Source organism: Alternaria infectoria, assembly GCF_024043175.1.
Source record: "Alternaria infectoria strain BMP 0036 chromosome Unknown scaffold_2, whole genome shotgun sequence".
Classification (NCBI taxonomy): Eukaryota; Fungi; Ascomycota; class Dothideomycetes; order Pleosporales; family Pleosporaceae; genus Alternaria; species Alternaria infectoria.
In genome coordinates this window covers 1,337,859-1,355,092 of record NW_026250691.1, presented here as the reverse complement: position 1 = coordinate 1,355,092, position 17,234 = coordinate 1,337,859, and the positions used below count along the sequence as shown (strand labels likewise).

The 17,234-nt window shown below is 52.3% G+C and overlaps 6 protein-coding genes and 1 non-coding gene across 7 annotated transcripts; 4 read left to right on the top strand and 3 right to left on the bottom strand.

Moving 5' to 3' along the window:
• Nucleotides 1-1,260: 1,260 nt before the first annotated feature.
• J4E92_001901 (uncharacterized protein) lies at nt 1,261-2,472 on the bottom strand (the record flags this gene model as incomplete). The annotated part of the gene is made up of 4 exons (XM_051493308.1): nt 1,261-1,642; nt 1,867-1,994; nt 2,043-2,054; nt 2,107-2,472. 4 exons carry the CDS (start codon nt 2,470-2,472, stop codon nt 1,261-1,263), a joined length of 888 nt encoding a protein of 295 aa, XP_051356539.1.
• Nucleotides 2,473-4,605: 2,133 nt separating this feature from the next.
• Nucleotides 4,606-5,181, top strand: J4E92_001900 (uncharacterized protein; the record flags this gene model as incomplete). Its single annotated transcript, XM_051493307.1, has 1 exon — nt 4,606-5,181. One exon carries the CDS (start codon nt 4,606-4,608, stop codon nt 5,179-5,181), a length of 576 nt encoding a protein of 191 aa, XP_051356538.1.
• A 693-nt stretch (nt 5,182-5,874) lies between these two features.
• J4E92_001899 (uncharacterized protein) lies at nt 5,875-6,945 on the bottom strand (the record flags this gene model as incomplete). The annotated part of the gene is made up of 1 exon (XM_051493306.1): nt 5,875-6,945. The coding sequence occupies one exon, from the start codon at nt 6,943-6,945 to the stop codon at nt 5,875-5,877; it is 1,071 nt and encodes a 356-aa protein (XP_051356537.1).
• Nucleotides 6,946-7,810: 865 nt separating this feature from the next.
• J4E92_001898 (uncharacterized protein) lies at nt 7,811-10,500 on the top strand (the record flags this gene model as incomplete). Its single annotated transcript, XM_051493305.1, has 4 exons — nt 7,811-7,873; nt 7,923-8,761; nt 8,812-8,952; nt 9,000-10,500. The coding sequence occupies 4 exons, from the start codon at nt 7,811-7,813 to the stop codon at nt 10,498-10,500; spliced, it is 2,544 nt and encodes an 847-aa protein (XP_051356536.1).
• A 2,506-nt stretch (nt 10,501-13,006) lies between these two features.
• J4E92_001897 (uncharacterized protein) lies at nt 13,007-14,949 on the top strand (the record flags this gene model as incomplete). The annotated part of the gene is made up of 5 exons (XM_051493304.1): nt 13,007-13,171; nt 13,221-14,023; nt 14,074-14,389; nt 14,449-14,545; nt 14,603-14,949. 5 exons carry the CDS (start codon nt 13,007-13,009, stop codon nt 14,947-14,949), a joined length of 1,728 nt encoding a protein of 575 aa, XP_051356535.1.
• A 358-nt stretch (nt 14,950-15,307) lies between these two features.
• Nucleotides 15,308-15,393, bottom strand: J4E92_001896. The gene has a single exon. It is a non-coding gene; the product is annotated as a tRNA-Phe (tRNA).
• Nucleotides 15,394-15,751: 358 nt separating this feature from the next.
• On the top strand, nt 15,752-16,751 carry J4E92_001895 (uncharacterized protein; the record flags this gene model as incomplete). Its single annotated transcript, XM_051493303.1, has 3 exons — nt 15,752-15,832; nt 15,922-16,125; nt 16,173-16,751. The coding sequence occupies 3 exons, from the start codon at nt 15,752-15,754 to the stop codon at nt 16,749-16,751; spliced, it is 864 nt and encodes a 287-aa protein (XP_051356534.1).
• Between the last annotated feature and the right edge of the window lie 483 nt (nt 16,752-17,234).

Below are 17,234 nucleotides of genomic sequence, written 5' to 3'. Positions count from 1 at the left end.
TCTTGTGGTGAACTGGACAAGCGAAGATATGGCGGCTGTCGAAGCGCTCTTTCCAAGGAGAACATGGCCCGAGATGTTACCGTATCCAAATCTAGTTGCGTATGCACGATACGTTAACGGATATTAGACTTCTCCCTGGAGAAGTTGGCTCCGGATCCCGTATGTTCTAGCTGTAGCCTGGCAGAAGGGTGTTGTAACAGCTTCGTTGAAGAAATCAAATTATCCACTGCTAAGAGATGATAGCTATGTACCGGGATTCGAATATGCTCCTTCTACACACTCGTAAATAGCTCACAAATGTGTCCATCTCACATGTGTCCTTCCTCCACAAATCTTCCCTGTATGGGTCTCCTATTGTCTCTCCCGGGAGATCCATGTGTTGGTGACTGAGCATAGAAATGCGCTGGAGTGTGCGTAGTGCTGATGTTGCGGGGTTGTTCGTCGCCACTATATTGAGTCCCTGTCGGACTTCCTTGGTTGTCGGGGAACAAAGGTGGAGAGTATTGCGCACGCGTCGATGGATCGCTGGGTCGTGGGTAGTAGATTGGAACCTGCTGTTGAGGCGCATCACTTGGAGACTGTCGTGCTGTGGTTGGAGTGGGATACAAATGTTGGCCGTCTTGGCTCAGTGCAGAATGAGGATATTGAACCTGGGTGCTCCAAGGACCTGGCGGAGAGTTGCGAACGTCGTCGGTAAAGAATTGCTCTCCATGTGGTGACCGACCTGTGTGCCCGCCTTCAACAGGAGATATGTATGGGGGAGCGTGACCGTACGAGGGAGGGCCTTGAGCCGAGTAGGGCGAGTTGTATTCGTGGCTAGCGGAGTGTGAGTGTTGTTGAACATGACCAGGATAATGAGCAAGGGCGATAGAACCTGCCTGGTCATGCATGGAAACATACTTGCTAGCATCTGTGTCGGCCATTTCATGGGGAACCGTGGTGGCAAGTTCAGCAGGTGGGAGACTAGATGGAGTCTCGGCCTCTTTCTTCTTCAAAGACTTCTTTCGCCGGTGTAAGCAGAAGAGTATAAGACACAGAAGGACAATTAGTGCCACCAGGCCTCCAACTGTGCCGCCAGCGATGGCTGCTACGTTTGACTTCTTTGAGCTTCCACCAGATGCTGACTCTGTAGCTGAGGGAAGAGAGCGAGTTGCCGATCTTGCCGTGAAAGTAGGTTTGAGTGTATAGTATGTAGCGAGATCTGGATGGCCCCAGGTTGCTGGCGAAGTCTTTGTAGCACCTCCGGTAGGCCTGTTCTTATTAGCTGTGACAACTTTTGATATGGACCGTAAAGACGTACCCGCCTCCAACTGCGGCAATAATAGGTGAAGGTACTACGTAGTCGTCTAGCTGAGGGCTAAACTTGTCCCAAAGCTTCGAGTCCCCACCGTTGTATCCTAGAACCATGTTGTGTTGTCCTTGTCCCTCGGGTGCATCGCATTTGTCGTAGAGGGGAAACCAGCCACCTATGACTAACATCTGCGCATGGTTGACGACGTTTGCGCTACAACCGCCGTGACCAACTTGAGAGGGAACATCATCACTGCTGAAGACCTTAATCCATGTGAATGATGGAAGCGATAGGATGTAGACGTCGTCGTACGCTGCTGCTTTTTCGAAGCCGTATCCACCATATAGGTATCTGTTGCGCGTCAGCATAACTCGATCAACATAGCACACTTTGTACACTAAGTCTACAGACGATACTGCAACAGTGGCAGCGTGGCATATCCCAGCGACCTCTTAGATTCTGAGCAATCTTGGAAAATCTTGGGCTCCGATGACCTTTCTTTTGTTTGTATATCGACGATCTCCAGAGCCGGCTTCAGATGTTCTACAGCTGTACTACCAGAAAGATTTTCTTACATGTTGAAAGACGACTGGTCATCAGGCCAGGTGACATCAGCACAGAATTGCCTCCGTGTGTCAGGTATATCGCCGGAAGCAGTCTGTGTATACCATTTCGATGAAGCCATGTCGTAGACATGTATGGTCTAGATGGATTAGCTGTGCCAAACATAACAGCTCTCTCGATGACATACACTCATGTTTGCCTGATACGACTAATTAGCAAGGAGACTTAGCTGGGGTTTCATCTGCACCTACTGCGTCAAAGCTACCGTTGCGGTACGAGTCTTCGATGCCACCGAAATAAACAAGCACGCCGCTATCTGAGACAGGTAGAAATACTAGTTGTCCTTCAGCTCTCCCAATATCATCTGGACCGGTCGTATTCTGCAAGTCGCCGGTAGACATGTCGAATCGCATCAGACCGGTCGTAGCCATTGGGGGTCCAGTCCAACCAGGTGTTGTTTTGTTGCTGAGCCAGCCGCCAAAGTAAAATCCCAGCCCACGACTTTCGACTTGCGTTCCTGCGCCATACGATACTCGTTGCGGATTCTTTTCGCCAATTGTTTCAGTAGTATTCCATTGGTTGAGAAGAACATCGTAGGTCCACATGCTGACATCCATGGGGCTAGTGCCTGGGGCAAATTCCCCGCCGAATTGATAGAAGCATTTGTTCGTTTCATCTGCCCAAGTATAGCCGCCTGAAACGGTAGGTATATGACCGGGCTTTGAGTATGCGGACTGCATTGGCATTCCCGCATCGACGGTCGAAGTGTTCAAATCACTGAACAAAAGCCAATCATCTAGGGGTCGATAGTTAGACAGCTGAAACAGAGTCTATCAATACTTCAGCCTTCACTTACTTGAGTAGTTTGACCTGAAAGGGACTTGTCCTATCATGCCGCCATCGATGTATAGCCTTGAGTCGACCTGCGCCGTTGAGTGGCCCCATCGTCGACAGAATCCTTTGACGGGATCATCCTGCTGTGATGACGACTGGGTGATTAGGCTAAGTAGAACAAGCACGCCTGGAAGATTGAAGGCCATGATATGCATTCATGACGTTCCTGAACATGCACACGTGAGACGCAGGAAATGCGAGAAGTCTGTATTTCGAAGCAATGACAGCTGTAGGATGCCGTAGAAAGAGGGGCGGGCCGCAGACGTTAGAGTGGAGATGTGTAGGCCTGTGATTGTGCTTCACAGAAGGCACCAGGAGCGTGTAGGTGGAAGGTCCGCGATTGTCGTTCGTGGCGCACTTCGTTGGGATGCAATCCGGTTTACCGATCTGACTGCATCGTAATATTGCTAGGCGACCCTCTTGTCAGCCATACAAGCAGCGGTGGGACGCAGGTCGCCAATGGAGTCACAGCATAGGAAACACGAGTGATCTGCAGGCCCGACAGAGGCGTCTGACCGAAGAAAGACATAGGTCTGGGTTAGAGTCAGCGAAAATGCGGCGCCGACCTGCCAAGTGTGCCCTGCTGCGACGAATACCGCGTGTGGCATGGACGACCGAATCAAAGCAACAGGTTGAGAAAATGCTGTTATTGGGACCAGTGGTCTGGCGTCGTACTCAGGCTGAATCCGAAGCCGCTTCTCAGCCGCTCTCTTGTCCGCCAATCCAAAGCTGCGTATCTCGCTTCTTGTGGAGTGACACAGGGTGGAGGCGCGGGGAGTCTTTCAGCTGGGTGTTCCAGCATTACTCGTAGCCATTGACCCCAACAGTCTAGGTCCGCACGACAACGAACTTCAGCAGCAAACCAATCACTACGAATGGTTGGTTCCTTTTCCAGCTCCATGCAGCTTATGGTTACCAGTAGGTGGGGGCGGACCTAGATACCGGTGACGGGTCAACGCATATAGGCCCCAACGCCACGCATAATAATCATCAGGGAATTATCTCCGCCATGAAATCTACATCTCTTCATCACGGCGGCGTCGACATCAGGGTCACAAGGCCCCTGAGATTGGTGCGCACCGAAGTATGTTGGCCTAAAGCGAACCCGCAACCCCAAAACCGACCGAAGTCGACGTGGACGAGTTGCAGGATTAGAACGGCTGTGCATTTCTTCTGGGTCTGCTCTGGAAAAGGCAAATCCATTCGTAAAGGAAGGACCTTAGGGTTATTGGAGACCGTTGACAATATGTGAAGAAAAGAAAAGCAGGAGCTTCGCGGAGAAAATTGAATGGCACAAATAATCTGCTTGGCGCGCTAGCGGCATACCTAGCTCGCAATTCCCGTCCGTCTTCGCGTCATGACCTCGGGCGGGTTTGGCCAACAACACACCTCATCATCATTATGTACACTCCGCGGGAGATACTTCATATCACATCTTGATTTGTACAAAGGGCCATCATGTTCCAGTATCTTCTTAGAGTATTGCGTGTCTTGCTCGCGTCAACCAAGGTTCTCCATGCACCCCAAGAAAAATCACTAGTCGAACCATAATACCAATGATGCAAGTGAACAGATAATCATCGATAGCATGTATAAAGGCTTTCCGATATCGCAAGGGTACTGTCGTCTTTCCTTAAGAATCGTTCAGGATGTCTTTCTACACAGATCCTCAGCCAGGTCAGATCTTCGCAGGTCGACATCAATCCAGCTTCCACATGCAATCGGCCCAGGAAGGCGCGAGTCATCACGCCATGATATTCGGAGATTCTAATCAGCAACTCCGGAGATCTTCCCGAGATGATACGACGGTGCTGCCCTTATGTTGCGCCCCTAAAGCACCCTCAGTCAATACCTTCATGCCACGACCAGGACCCTACGGTACACCATGGTTTTCATCTGAAGAGACCCTATGGTCACTGGGGCTAATCGAGCATGGTAGATTCAACAAGCCTGATACAGTCCTCTTGGCCTTCATCGTGGACTGCGCGATGAAGCTGTACATATGCGCCAGCATCACCCTGGACTGTCTAGAAAGCTTGACGGATTCGGACCTGGTGCACGCTATCATTGAAGCAGCCTACATCAATGTCCTCGGACAGATACAGCGCGCTGACTTGATGAGCCGCCAAGCGCTCGCTTTCGGGAGATTTTACCTGAAGGCCATGGCAGACTTTGGAAAAATTCGGGAACGCTGCGACATCACGTTTGGGCAATATATCCAACATCAACAGACTCGGGACGATTTCGCAGCGAGATTCCTCATTTACGATAGTTATGGGGATGATGACCTTGGAATAATTGAAAATGCTTTCAAGTGGGTATACGGACAGTCGCCCTCCGCAGTCGTCAACTACATGGAAGAGAACATTACAGAGGACTCGTCTGGTCGCGATCCTATCTCGATACGACAGTGGGTCTTCGGATTCAACTGAGAATCCTCGGTAACGCAATTGAGGCCTCGTTCATACAAACCGTAGCCTTTCATCGACGAAGGGCTACGGTTGGAATTCGGTATGTTGTTAGTAATCGTCTGGTAATTAACCATGAGCAGCTCTTTTATTGACATTTGAAGGTGAGGGAGTTGACATGGCAGATGGCATGTCAAGACATGGGACGAGTACCGTCAAGTTGGTTGATGTTGGCACAGAATCGGGACGGTGATCAGGTGGGAGGAGGAGGAATAGGTATCATACAAAAGTTATTTGAACAAGAAGAAAGAAGAGGCGTACGAACAATCGAAAAGAACAATACAAAAGCTTGTTTGACTCTATTCGTTTGGCAATTAAATTATTAAGAAACGCCTTCCCACAATGCTTAGTATTGGTCCAGTCCCAGACCCCCAGCCCACAGAAGCCAATATAGCGCCTCCGACTTTGATTGACCATTATGACCCACGCCAACCTAGGAAAAACTTGAACAGCCTGGAGCCTACATTGGCGCTGGGTCACCGCCTTTGCAAGGCCTTGGCTTAATGTAGCCTGCAGACCTGTTCAGTTTTTTTCTTGTATGAGGTGGACCCATTGTGCTACGACTGTCCTTTGCCCACCGTCTACTTTCAATGCAAGTTTTCAAGTGCCGGTATACAGTTTTGGCCATTTGCCCAAATAACAAAATCCCTGTTCTGTCTACCCTGACTGCATGGCTTTGGTCAAGGCCAAACGCTTGCTGTATGGGCTCAGGCTGCGCTCTCTTTGTGAGGGTGGGGGTGCTTGCGCTGGCGGCGGCGCAACTCTGCTGTTCGCGACGGTTGCCCGATCGTCGAAACGGTTTCTTGCCGGTCCACGCGGACTGTCACGGGCCCGTCCTCCATTGCTTGCCTCGTGTGGGCTACGCGATCGGCGTACAGGCTTGCGCTTGGAGTAGGGACTCGGGCTGCGATCGCGACTGCTATGGTATGGCGAGAGTGACCTGGAAGGCTCACGATGTACTGAATGCGAGACGCTTGGCTGGCCTCTTGGTGCTCCGTTTGGTGGGTTACGCTCGTCTGACGTATCCATGGGATCTGCGCTCCCCGACCGCGATCTTGAGACTGACCGTCGAGCTGGTCGCCGCCTGTCTCTTCTTGCACTCCTGCTCCGCGACCTGTTGTTATCACTCATGCTTCGCGGCGCTCTTCCCCTGGCATTCTCATGTGATATCTGCATGCGCGCTGACCTGGATCTTGACTTGGATCTGGTTCTTCGGCGGCCTCGCTCACCAGGACTGAAGGAGCTCATGCGCCGCCGTGTGTTCCTGTCTGCAGTGTCGGATGCGCGTGAGGAGCGCGAGTCCATGGAGACCGAGCGCCTGCTACGCTTCCGCAGCGCTTTGTCGTGGTCCCCATGATGTCTTCGTCCGTTGTGCTTGTGTCGTGGGGGAGATCGCGAGCGGGAACGGGAGCGGTTGGTCGAGATGGTCGAGACAGAGTCGGCAGACGACGTAGAGAGTGAGCGCGCGCGCTTGCGATCCTCTTCCTTCTTCTTCAAAATCTCATCGGCGACGCCCTTCTTGCGCAGCAGGTCTTCGGGTACCTCGGTGGTGAGTTTAGGCTGCAGTTTGGGGTTGAGTAGTTGCTGTGTCCGAGAAGGTCGAGACTTGTACGGGCGTTCCTGTGCGGGCGCCTTGCACTCGTAGCTGTAGTGTCCTCTCTTCAAGCACTTCTGGCAAAGAGTATCTGCGGAAGCCTTGGAGCGGCCTGCACCCGGGCGACGGAACATGACGGACTTGGATGCGGTACACGTCGAATCCAAAGGGTGTTTGTTGGCGAAGTCCTTTGGTATTGCTCGTGGGAATGGAGGGAAAGGAGCACGACGCGACTCTTGCGTCAGAGCAGCAGCCGGTAAAGACGCAATCAAGCCTCGCCAAGTTCAATCTTCTTCTGTCACTTTCGGCGAGGAAACGCGACGGGCCTTGGTCGCATGCGGTAAGGCGCAGCTTCAGCTTGGCCGGAGAATTGGGCGGAGCGGCATGACTAAGCCCGCCCACGGGCGGCTTCCATCATCGCTTCTCTATCCTTCACTCGCCTTGCGCTGCACCCCGCATACCAGCCCGGTCCCCGCCCGCCCTGTACTGCTCCCCGTCGACGACCCAATTCACCCGTCGTCTCTTGTCTCGCGCCCTGTGTCTGGGTGCTTGGCAGCTTCTTACACGCTAGACGTCCAAACTACGTCGTTGCAGGCCTGTCGTCAAGGCTACTTCACCTTGGCTCCCAGCAAACCCATACACCTCTACACTTTTCCCACGAATGTCGGCACACCAACATGTCCAGCTTTCTGGCTCCGGTTATCGCGACTTTCCTTGAGCACCCTATTTCCTGAAAAAATTTACGTCCATCACTTCGGTTAACACCACCTTCATTCTCGTCCACGACGACCCACGTACGGCGTTGAGCTTGGTGATTCTTTCGGCTACACCAGCAGGCGTCTGTCGCTTCATTCAGCAGCCTTACTGCTACGAGACTGCCTGAAAGCCCGTTTCGCCGTCCCCGCGTTTGGGCACCTACCGCGCACTGCGCATAGGCCATCTACGTCGCAACCTACCACCTATCTAGTCTTCTACCGTACCAAAAATCGCCTCACAGCCATGGCATCTGCGACACCGGTTTCCACAGAACAAGCGCCTCCAAGGCCTCTGTCGTTCGCCAAGGTAGGATTTCAACAAGCAATTTCCATGGGCGGTGTGCTAACAGCGCTAGGTTGCGGCTTCCGCCATAAAGCCTCAGATGTCGAAGGATTCCGCTCCGAAAGCGAGACCGCCTGTCGCGACACCCAAAATACCCGCAGTCGCCCAGAAGGCGCGCGCCACACCCATGCATGGCGAAGTAGCACCCAAAATACTTGCGGAAAGGCGAGAGGATATCGATGCGAGCAGCAGCGCTGAAAATGCCATATCGCAGCCCGCGCAACAGACAGGTCATGCTGAGCTTTCAGAAACACGCTCCACGGATGCAAAAGGAGATGTCCCCGACAGGCCTCAGTCTGCGGCTGTGGTAAAGGTGTCTGTCACCGAGGACAGCAGCACTCAGCTATCTTCATCAGATGGATCTGGGAAACCTCCCAGCATTGATGGAAAGAGTGTTGCTTCTGCGACAACATTTGCTTTGGACGAGAAGGAGTCCTTACGCCCGGATGACAGTGCTAGCCTCAGGGCAGTCGAGGAAGAGGACGTCACGTCCCCGCCGGACTCGGTCGTTGCAGACTCTAGGCAGGGGTCTGATCATGGCGCTGCGCGTGCCTTTCGGGACCAGTTACATGAAATAGCTGTGATGAATCCTCAACCTCATCGAGGGGTTCCCGCAGGTCGGTTTCCGACGCTACCCAATGGTCCGCAAACATTGTACGACCCTAACCAGTCGCTAAACGGCGCGGGGCCCATGCCACAGCCTCTGGTCAACGGCATGCCTTCACTGAATGGTGTCCCGAACATGCCCGCCATTCCAGACGAGAAGTTGCTCGAGGCGCTACGGTCTCCACGTGATCGGCTGTTCGTTGTGAAGATAGAACAAGACTTCATTGATTTCATCAAAGACTCTCGGTATGTCATGCGTGGCGGATCTGCTAGAATTCTCTACTAACGGTACGCAGTGAAAACGAATTGTGTCTGCCGAACTGTAATACATTTTACAGGATGCTTGCTCACCGTCTTGCCGACTACTACTTGCTCGGCCATGTAGTTGACAACACTATGACGGGTGTAAAAATTACACGTACCCCTTACTGTAGAATGTATGTATTCATCAAGCTTCGCGTGCTCTGTTGCTTACTGCTAGTAGTCCTCCCCCCGTTTCACAGATGGTAGATCCCGCCAAGGGCACCAATACACCTCCCGTAGAGCTCCCTGCTCGGAAGATCATGCGTCGCGACGATGGCAAATCAGGTACAAACACTGGAGCCAACTCGCAGAATGCCTCGAAGACGACCTCTGAAATGGGTGGTAGCGAGGGCAGCAACGATGGTGAAGGCAACAAAGACAAAGCCGCTCTATCCAGAGAGGAGCGAGAGGCGCGATATCGTGAAGCTCGTCAGCGCATCTTTGGTAGTGCGGAAAGTGAAGAGCCCAGCACGGCCGAAGCCAACGGATCCGGAGAAGACAAAGAAAAAGGGAAGGACATCTCACGATCAAGCTCAGCTGCCGGGAAGAAGAAACCCAAGAAGCAGCGTAACTACGACGACGACGACTTCCAGGCTCGATCCCGCTTCAATGTTTACTACCCGCAACAGTACCCTGTGGCTACATATACTGGAGACAATGCGGTCTACTACAACGGCTACCCAGCACCTGCTCAGAACGCGCCGTACGCGACTATGAACCCTGGTGCATCGCCTCCGGCAACATACAGCAACCCGTATCCGGGCATGATGCCCCCGGAAGCGCAGTCACAGTATGGCTGGGCTGGTCAGCAGTACCAGGCTCCCAATGGGTCGATGATGACCTACCCCAATTATGGACAGATGCCGAATGGGTATGATCTATCAACGGACTTCCAGCGGGGTATGTCATCGTTTCAGAACGCTGGTATACCCTCCCAGGTCACCCCAAAGATGGCCAATCCACAGATGGCGTCTTACCAAGATACCTATCAGCAACCTCAACATATGCCTATGAACTCGGGCTGGTCTCAACCAAACCAGCAGCCATCGTTCCATATGGGTCAGGGCGCATATGGTGCCCAGAATGGTCCCGGCAACCGGCCAATGTCCGCACCTCACCAGGCACCGATGCCTGGCTACCCATATGGACAGTTCGCCTCAAATGCTTACAATGGAAAGCCCAACCGCAACCAGCACCCTCTTCCTGGAAGTTATAACCGGGGTCAGTTCAACCCGCAAACCCAAGCTTTTGTTCCTGGTGGACGTAACATGCCATTTGGAATGCAACAAAACATGATGCAGGGACAGCCTCAGATGAACGGGTATGGTGGATATCAAATGTCTGCCCAGGCTTCTATGCCTGGACAGATGTCAAGACCTAACCCTTCCGCTGTCTCCACACCGCCGTTTGGGTCGCCTCAAAGTATGCAGGGAAACAACTCAGCCATATCCATGAACCGAACTGCTTCTCAGTCTGGTGACCCGGGTTCATCCCAAAGCAGCATCGCAAAGTATGGTACACCTTCACATCTACCTCGAAAGCCTCCAGCTCCTGCACCGGCCCCACCGTTTGCGCTACCCTCTATGACGCGAGTACCGTCATCAGGGATTGCTAACAACGCTTCTGCCATGCCCAATCGAGGCATGTCGGGCACCTTCAACAACACGACGAACCCTAATTAACGCTTCACGAAATGACCTTTAGCATTGCGACGGTGCCTCAATACTACTTACTTGCATCTTTCTCTGGGTGGGTACGGGTAGGTCTCAAAGGAAAATCAAGGCGTTCGTATCACATGTGCTTTCTATGCTTTCCGCCCGGATGCTGAGGATCGTCGACCGCGATGTCTGGATGTCTCGACTCCTTGTTGGGGCCACTAGGTAACAGTAGTCTTTCCTTGGTCTGAAGTCGGAATGGACGGTGCTCATATAGCTGTAATAAAATTGCAATCTTTGCATTTATACCACGGTATCCAACGATGAACTTCAAGCCCGTACAGACTCATCAACTCCGTGGTTCTCTTTCCCTGCCTTGTTGTTACTAGCCATTGTAGCGTCATAGTAACGCCGATAGACTCCTTGGTACACTACATGAAGCGTATCTCGCCGGCAAATGTAGCCGTGTCTGACGCCTAGTTTCGACGCCTGTCGGTCCGAACTGCGAAATTGCCTATTGTGGTACGCACTCAAGACCTGTACGACCAGGACTAGAATGTGCCAATACGGATGCACGGGCTGGTATCATATGTAGCTTCCCAGGTTTGATCGGTAGGCGGCGCTATACCCGGTTCTTATATCCGCGAGAATAGATCTTTGCCCTCATACGGATGTATGTAGCAAGAGTGACAACAGCAAAAGGTTTTTGTAGTTGCAAATGGCGTTGGTGAGAAGGGTAGTCGTACAGCTGGAGAACTGACTCCAACAAGATCGAGCTGGAGAAGAAACCATGTCTCGGGTACGCTACCCACAGATGTCTAACCGGGTCGAATTGTAATTAATCGGAAGCCGTACCCGTGTCTCTTACCTACGATCAACACTGATCCAGTACAGTTGCCGTATCGGGACAGTTTTCGTTTGATGTGTGGGTAGATAGTAAGTGGTTGGCTCACGCCACGTCAGGAACTGGAGAGGCACGGATCGTGTACCCGCTCTCAACAGTGTATCGCATAGACGAGGTGTTCTTCTCGGCAGGAAACGATGATTTTGGTTTGCAACAGGTTCGTGCACGGAGGTAAGGTTACTTCGATACTCGACAGTCTGGCCACAACTCAGCTGGTATTACTGATGGAATCGGTAGAAATGGCAGGTACGATTGGCGCGCAGGTTTCTGTCTGTCGATGCGAAGTGTGTATGTATACTTTAGCGTCAACGTGAATGAAGAAGAAACGACTACAGCGGACAGTTTATGTGCTTTTGTTACTCATGGAAAAACGAGTGCTTGGGCTGTCGTTGCATGTATGCGTGTGTTACACGAAACCATTGGCCCGAAGACCTTCAACATTCTCCAGTCGCTCCTAACAGTATTGGAACAGCGCTCTCTATAGAGTGTACGATTTCCGATGATCGGTCATCGCTCTTGATGCATCGCTCATGCGCACTCTCGTACGAAGTTCGCAGCTATTGTCATCAATGCAGTAGCTTGCGGCAGAACGCAATTCTCGAACTTCAGATATCGAGGTCCAGATCCGGTAGTTGGGCCGCAGAGGCTAGAACCCTAGAAACGTGAACAACATGCCTAGGGGTGACCAAGCGAGATGACGTGTGTGCTTAGGTACCGGTACTTGGGTACTTTCAAATTCTTCAAATCCGGAGGCCCTTAACGGCAGTGGGAGCCCCATGGTGTGGCGATCGTGACCCACAATACGCATGTATCGAAGGGCCGTAGAAAAGAAAAAAAATGGAGAACAACACCGACGAGATCCGCTCCGTAAACGTTCGTCCGATGCGTGTCGTGGTATACGTCCTCCTGCCTGTATCCTGTGGTGAGGATTTAAAATGTCAATGTGACGAGTTAGGTTGCTTGGTATTTATTATTGAATGATCGTCGCACCGGTTGCCAAGCCAGCGCTGGCTGTAGTTCTTGCGGTGCATTGTCATCATCCTCACCTACCATCATTCCCACGACACAGCAAAGTCCGAGCCTCCGCTGACATATCGGCACACCTCGGCTCCGATGCGACGATAGCCAACGAACAACTCAACTGACACACAACGGCTCTTGCGCTACCCCACATGTCCAAGTGAAGATGACGTTCTGCGACGTTGATGTCCGGGGGAAAGAGCATAGGCCAAGCTTTGGAGGCTCTAAGATTGCTCCCGGAGTGTGCCCGCAGCCACTAGGACCGCAGCGCTTGCCGATAGCTTGACTGTATCAAGCATTTGATTGCCCAGGGTCGTCGATGGCGATGCAGTTTAGTGGCCGCCCTGGATCACGCAAACCATGACGTCGGCAACCGCACGGCGCACGACCACGGGATGCCTTTGGATTTTGCTAGACTGCGCAGTAGTCATGGTGAACGCGGTGAAGACTTACGGTTAATCATGCCGTTATGACGGCATTGGGGTCTCCAAGTGCCCCAAAGCGGAGCAATCGTGGGCGCTTTATAGGGACCTGGAGACCCCACGACCCAGATGTCTTTTGATACTTTCCTCCACACTCGATCGGCACTCCTCTTCTCTTCCACCAGCTATGGCGATACCCGATCGATTCCGTGGGCATTCACATGCCTCGCCTGCTTCCTCCACGATGATGGATCAGGATCCGGAGAAGAAGCCGCAGATGTTGAAAGGCGGTGTCAAAGAGATCTTCCGAATGCGCATTATCGCCATGGCGATTATTGTGTCGATGGGTGGTGTAAGTATCAAATGAACGAATGCGCAGGTACCCAGCTAACAGCCCCTAGTTCATCTTTGGATACGACACTGGTCAAATCTCTGGGTTCTTGGAGATGCCCGATTTCTTGAACAAATTCGCGGATCAGACAGACCCTGAAACAGGCGAGCGCGCTTTCAGCAACTGGAAGTCTGGCTTGATTGTTGCACTGCTGTCTATCGGTACCCTAATGGGTGCTCTAATCGCGGCCCCTATCGCCGACAAATTCGGTCGCAAATACTCCATCGTCTTCTGGAACATCATCTTTTGCGTTGGAGTCATCGTACAGATTACCACAACGAACATATGGTACCAGATCTCCCTTGGTCGTTGGGTCGCAGGCTTGGGTGTAGGCGCACTTTCGGTCCTTACGCCTATGTACCAATCCGAAACTGCACCTCGCTACGTCCGAGGTGCACTCGTGTCCTGTTACCAGCTTTTCATCACCCTCGGCATTTTCACGGCTTATTGTATCAACTACGGTACCAAGTCCGATGGTAGCTCAGCATCATGGAAGATTCCAATGGGCGTTGGTTTCATCTGGTCAGCACTCATGATATTCGGAATTCTCTTTATGCAGGAATCTCCACGATGGGAATACCGCAAGGGCAAGGTTGACTCGGCCATACACACCATCGCCATCACGTACGGTGTCCCCCAGGAACACCCGGAAGTCCAGCGCGAAGTCCGGGAGATCCAGGAGAAGTTGGAGGCCGAGCAAGCGGGCGGAGGTCACCACCCTTGGTACGAGATCTTTACAGGACCACGTATGGCGTATCGTGTACTTCTTGGAGTCGGTCTGCAAGCCCTTCAGCAACTCACGGGTGCCAACTAGTAAGTCGATACCGCACATTAACACACATCTTGTACTGACTCTCTTGTAGCTACTTCTACTATGGAACTACGATCTTCCAGTCAGTCGGTATTGAAGACCCGTTCGTCACTTCTATGATCCTGGGAGGAGTCAACTTTGGCATGACATTCCCTGGTCTCTACATCGTGGAGAGATTCGGAAGAAGACCCGCACTGATCACTGGAGGCTTGTGGATGTTCATGTGCTTCCTCGTCTTCGCATCGCTTGGACACTTCGCTTTGGATAACGGCGACGGTACTACGAGCCAGCCTGTCGGATATGCCATGATCACATTTGCGTGCCTCTTCATCGCTGGTTATGCTATGACATGGGGGCCAATCATCTGGGTAAGTTCTGGCTGCACGAAATGCATGTGAGATATATACTAACTTCGTTACCCCTGCAGGCTGTGATCGGTGAGATCTACCCTAGCCGATACCGTGCAAAGGCAATGGCTCTCGCAACGGCCAGCAACTGGACCTGGAATTTCCTCATCTCTTTCTGTAAGTCAATACTACTTCATCCATGTCTTTCTGCGACTGTACTAATACCACTCTCAGTCACGCCTTACATTACGTCTGCCATCGACTACAGATACGGTTATGTCTTCGCCGCCTGCTGCTTCACTGGTGCAGTCGTAGTCTACTTCTTCCTCTGCGAATCTCACGGCCGTACTCTTGAGGAGATTGACACCATGTACATTCTCCACGTTACCCCATGGAAGAGCAAGCACTGGTCTCCGACTCCTGGTGAGGACCTACCAAACTTGGACAACACATTCTTGACGCCAGGAGGGAGAGGCATTAAGAAGGGCAACGAAGCGAGAGCCCCAGAGCAATTGCGGAGGGAGAGTGTGCCCGTCACCGAAGCGGACATGCACGCAAGTGGTGCGAGAGGAGCGGAGTAAGCATCGCTATTTTGACGATTTGAGCATTGGTCCTTGTTTTGTGATCTGTTTACTAGCAAGTACCATAGCGTAGCATAGCCTTTATACATCATCCTTTTCTCTTCACCTGACCACAATACTTCCATTCCACCACCAACGTGTCCGCCATTCACACCGACTGACAACTCACCCTGTTCCAACACACAGTGCTCTCGTTCGACAGGGTTTACAAAGCAATGGTACATATGCAAAAAAGCAAGTCAAGGGGCAACGCCAAAAAGATTCGAGGGCATGCATTTCCCTGCACGCCATCACACTGTCAAGGTTCACGCAAGCGCAAAAAGAAAGTTCGAAGAATCCTGAGCGAGCTCAGGCACGTTGTCCCCTTCGTGGATCGAACACGATACCTCCAGATTTAGTGACTGAGACTTCAGTCTGGCGCTCTCCCAATTGAGCTAAGGAGACGGTTTTTTGATGAAGAAACTTCGAGCTCAGCTATTCATCATGCTGGCAAAACGCACCTGGAGCTGCATTGCTGCAGTGAGATCTTTGCATCTTCCATCGAATCATTTCCAGAAAAGTGGCGCGCTTGGTAGATCCATCTGAGTGGGTCAATTCATCCGGACCGAAGCGTGATGGAAAGGCACCGCGACCGAGAAAACGTAAACACGCCCGGGCGCTTCGGCTTGGCGCGGATGTAACAGTGTTTGGTGACATCATTGTTTTGTGATTCAATCCACACCTGATCACCAGGTTCCCATTAGCAATTCTGTCTACGCGTTGTCAGATATCATTCTGCGTCGCTATACCTCATCATAAAAGCATGGCGATTGTGGAGAATTGGCTGCCGCCGTCGCGCGAGAACTGGGAGCTGATTTGCTACGTATGGCAGTTCTTTCCTGTTGTAAGCATACATCCGACACATTGCTGGGCACCGTGCCGCGACCCAGTGCCACTTGATACTGTCCTTACTAACCTTGTTGGTGAACAAAGATTACTGCGGCGCAATGGGTTCTGGACTGGTACCCACAGGGCAAGACGTCAATTGAGTCGCGTTTCAACATAGACGGCAAGATAGGATGGGCGACCATGGAGTCGGCAGGCTTCATAACCCTGCTGTACATCATGTTTACGCTCCCGAAAGAATTGGGGCTTGAAGAACTACCGTTGGGCAACTGGACCATGGCGGGATGCTTTGTGAGTATACTGGAGACTCTACAGGAACTCTGCTAAACAGACACCAGGTCTTTCATTACCTCTACCGTGCAGTCATCTCACCCCTCTTTCTCAATCCCAGCATGTCCCCAATGCATCCGTTTGTTTGGATCATGGCCTTTGGGTTCCAAATGTTCAACGCCATCTCCATTGGCGGCTACCTCGCGGGCTATGGACCAACATCACGAGACGAGTGGGCAGCGCGACAAGAGTACATGTTTCTAGGGCTCGTAATCTGGTGCTGGGGACTTTTGGCCAACATGTTCCACGACGACGACCTGCGCGAGATCCGGAGATCAGCAGACCGCAAGCAACGCAAGGCAGCCGCTGAGCAGGGCAAGCCTGTGGAGAATGTGGACAAGGTGTACATGATACCGAAGAACGGCCTGTTCAAGTACTCGCTGCACGCGCATTACCTGTGCGAGTGGATTGAGTGGGCAGGGTGGTGGATGATTGGGGGCTGGCAGTGTGTGCCTGCACGCACGTTTCTTCTCAACGAGATTTCTACCATGCTTCCGCGCGCGTTGCAGGGCAAGCGGTGGTACGAGAAGAAGTTTGGTAAGGATAAGCTGCAAGGGCGCAAGGCCATAATTCCGGGCGTGCTCTAGCTAGTTCGCAGACGATGCTCTGGTACGCTAGCGATCAAGCTTCTGGCGTTCCGCAGTCAGAGAGTGGACGAGTGATAGATGTGGCTTCCGCAATCTAGTGAAGAATGAAGCGGTGCAGCATTAGCAGTAAGGGGAAGGCGCAGGTGATGGTACACTAAGCATGACAGTGTGGAGAGGGTGCCGAGCAAGGCAGCGAACTGCGACGGGGTAATGGTGTCTAATCACACGAGAATTGGTTGTTTTCACAAGATAGTTCGGTGAGAATTTGTTTGTCACTAGTGAGCGCGCAGGTGGAGAGACGAACCCTGCGCTCGGCAGCGACAAAAGCAGATGACGAGATACGAAGACAGCTGATAAAAAGCGCGCATCTAGTGGTGGTGTTGACGACGTGCTGCCTCGTAAGATAGCAGTAGCTGCAGCAGTTGCGAAGCCACAGTGCGCTGTCCGTACAGTAGAGCAGACGGGAGGTTGTGTGCCGAGGGT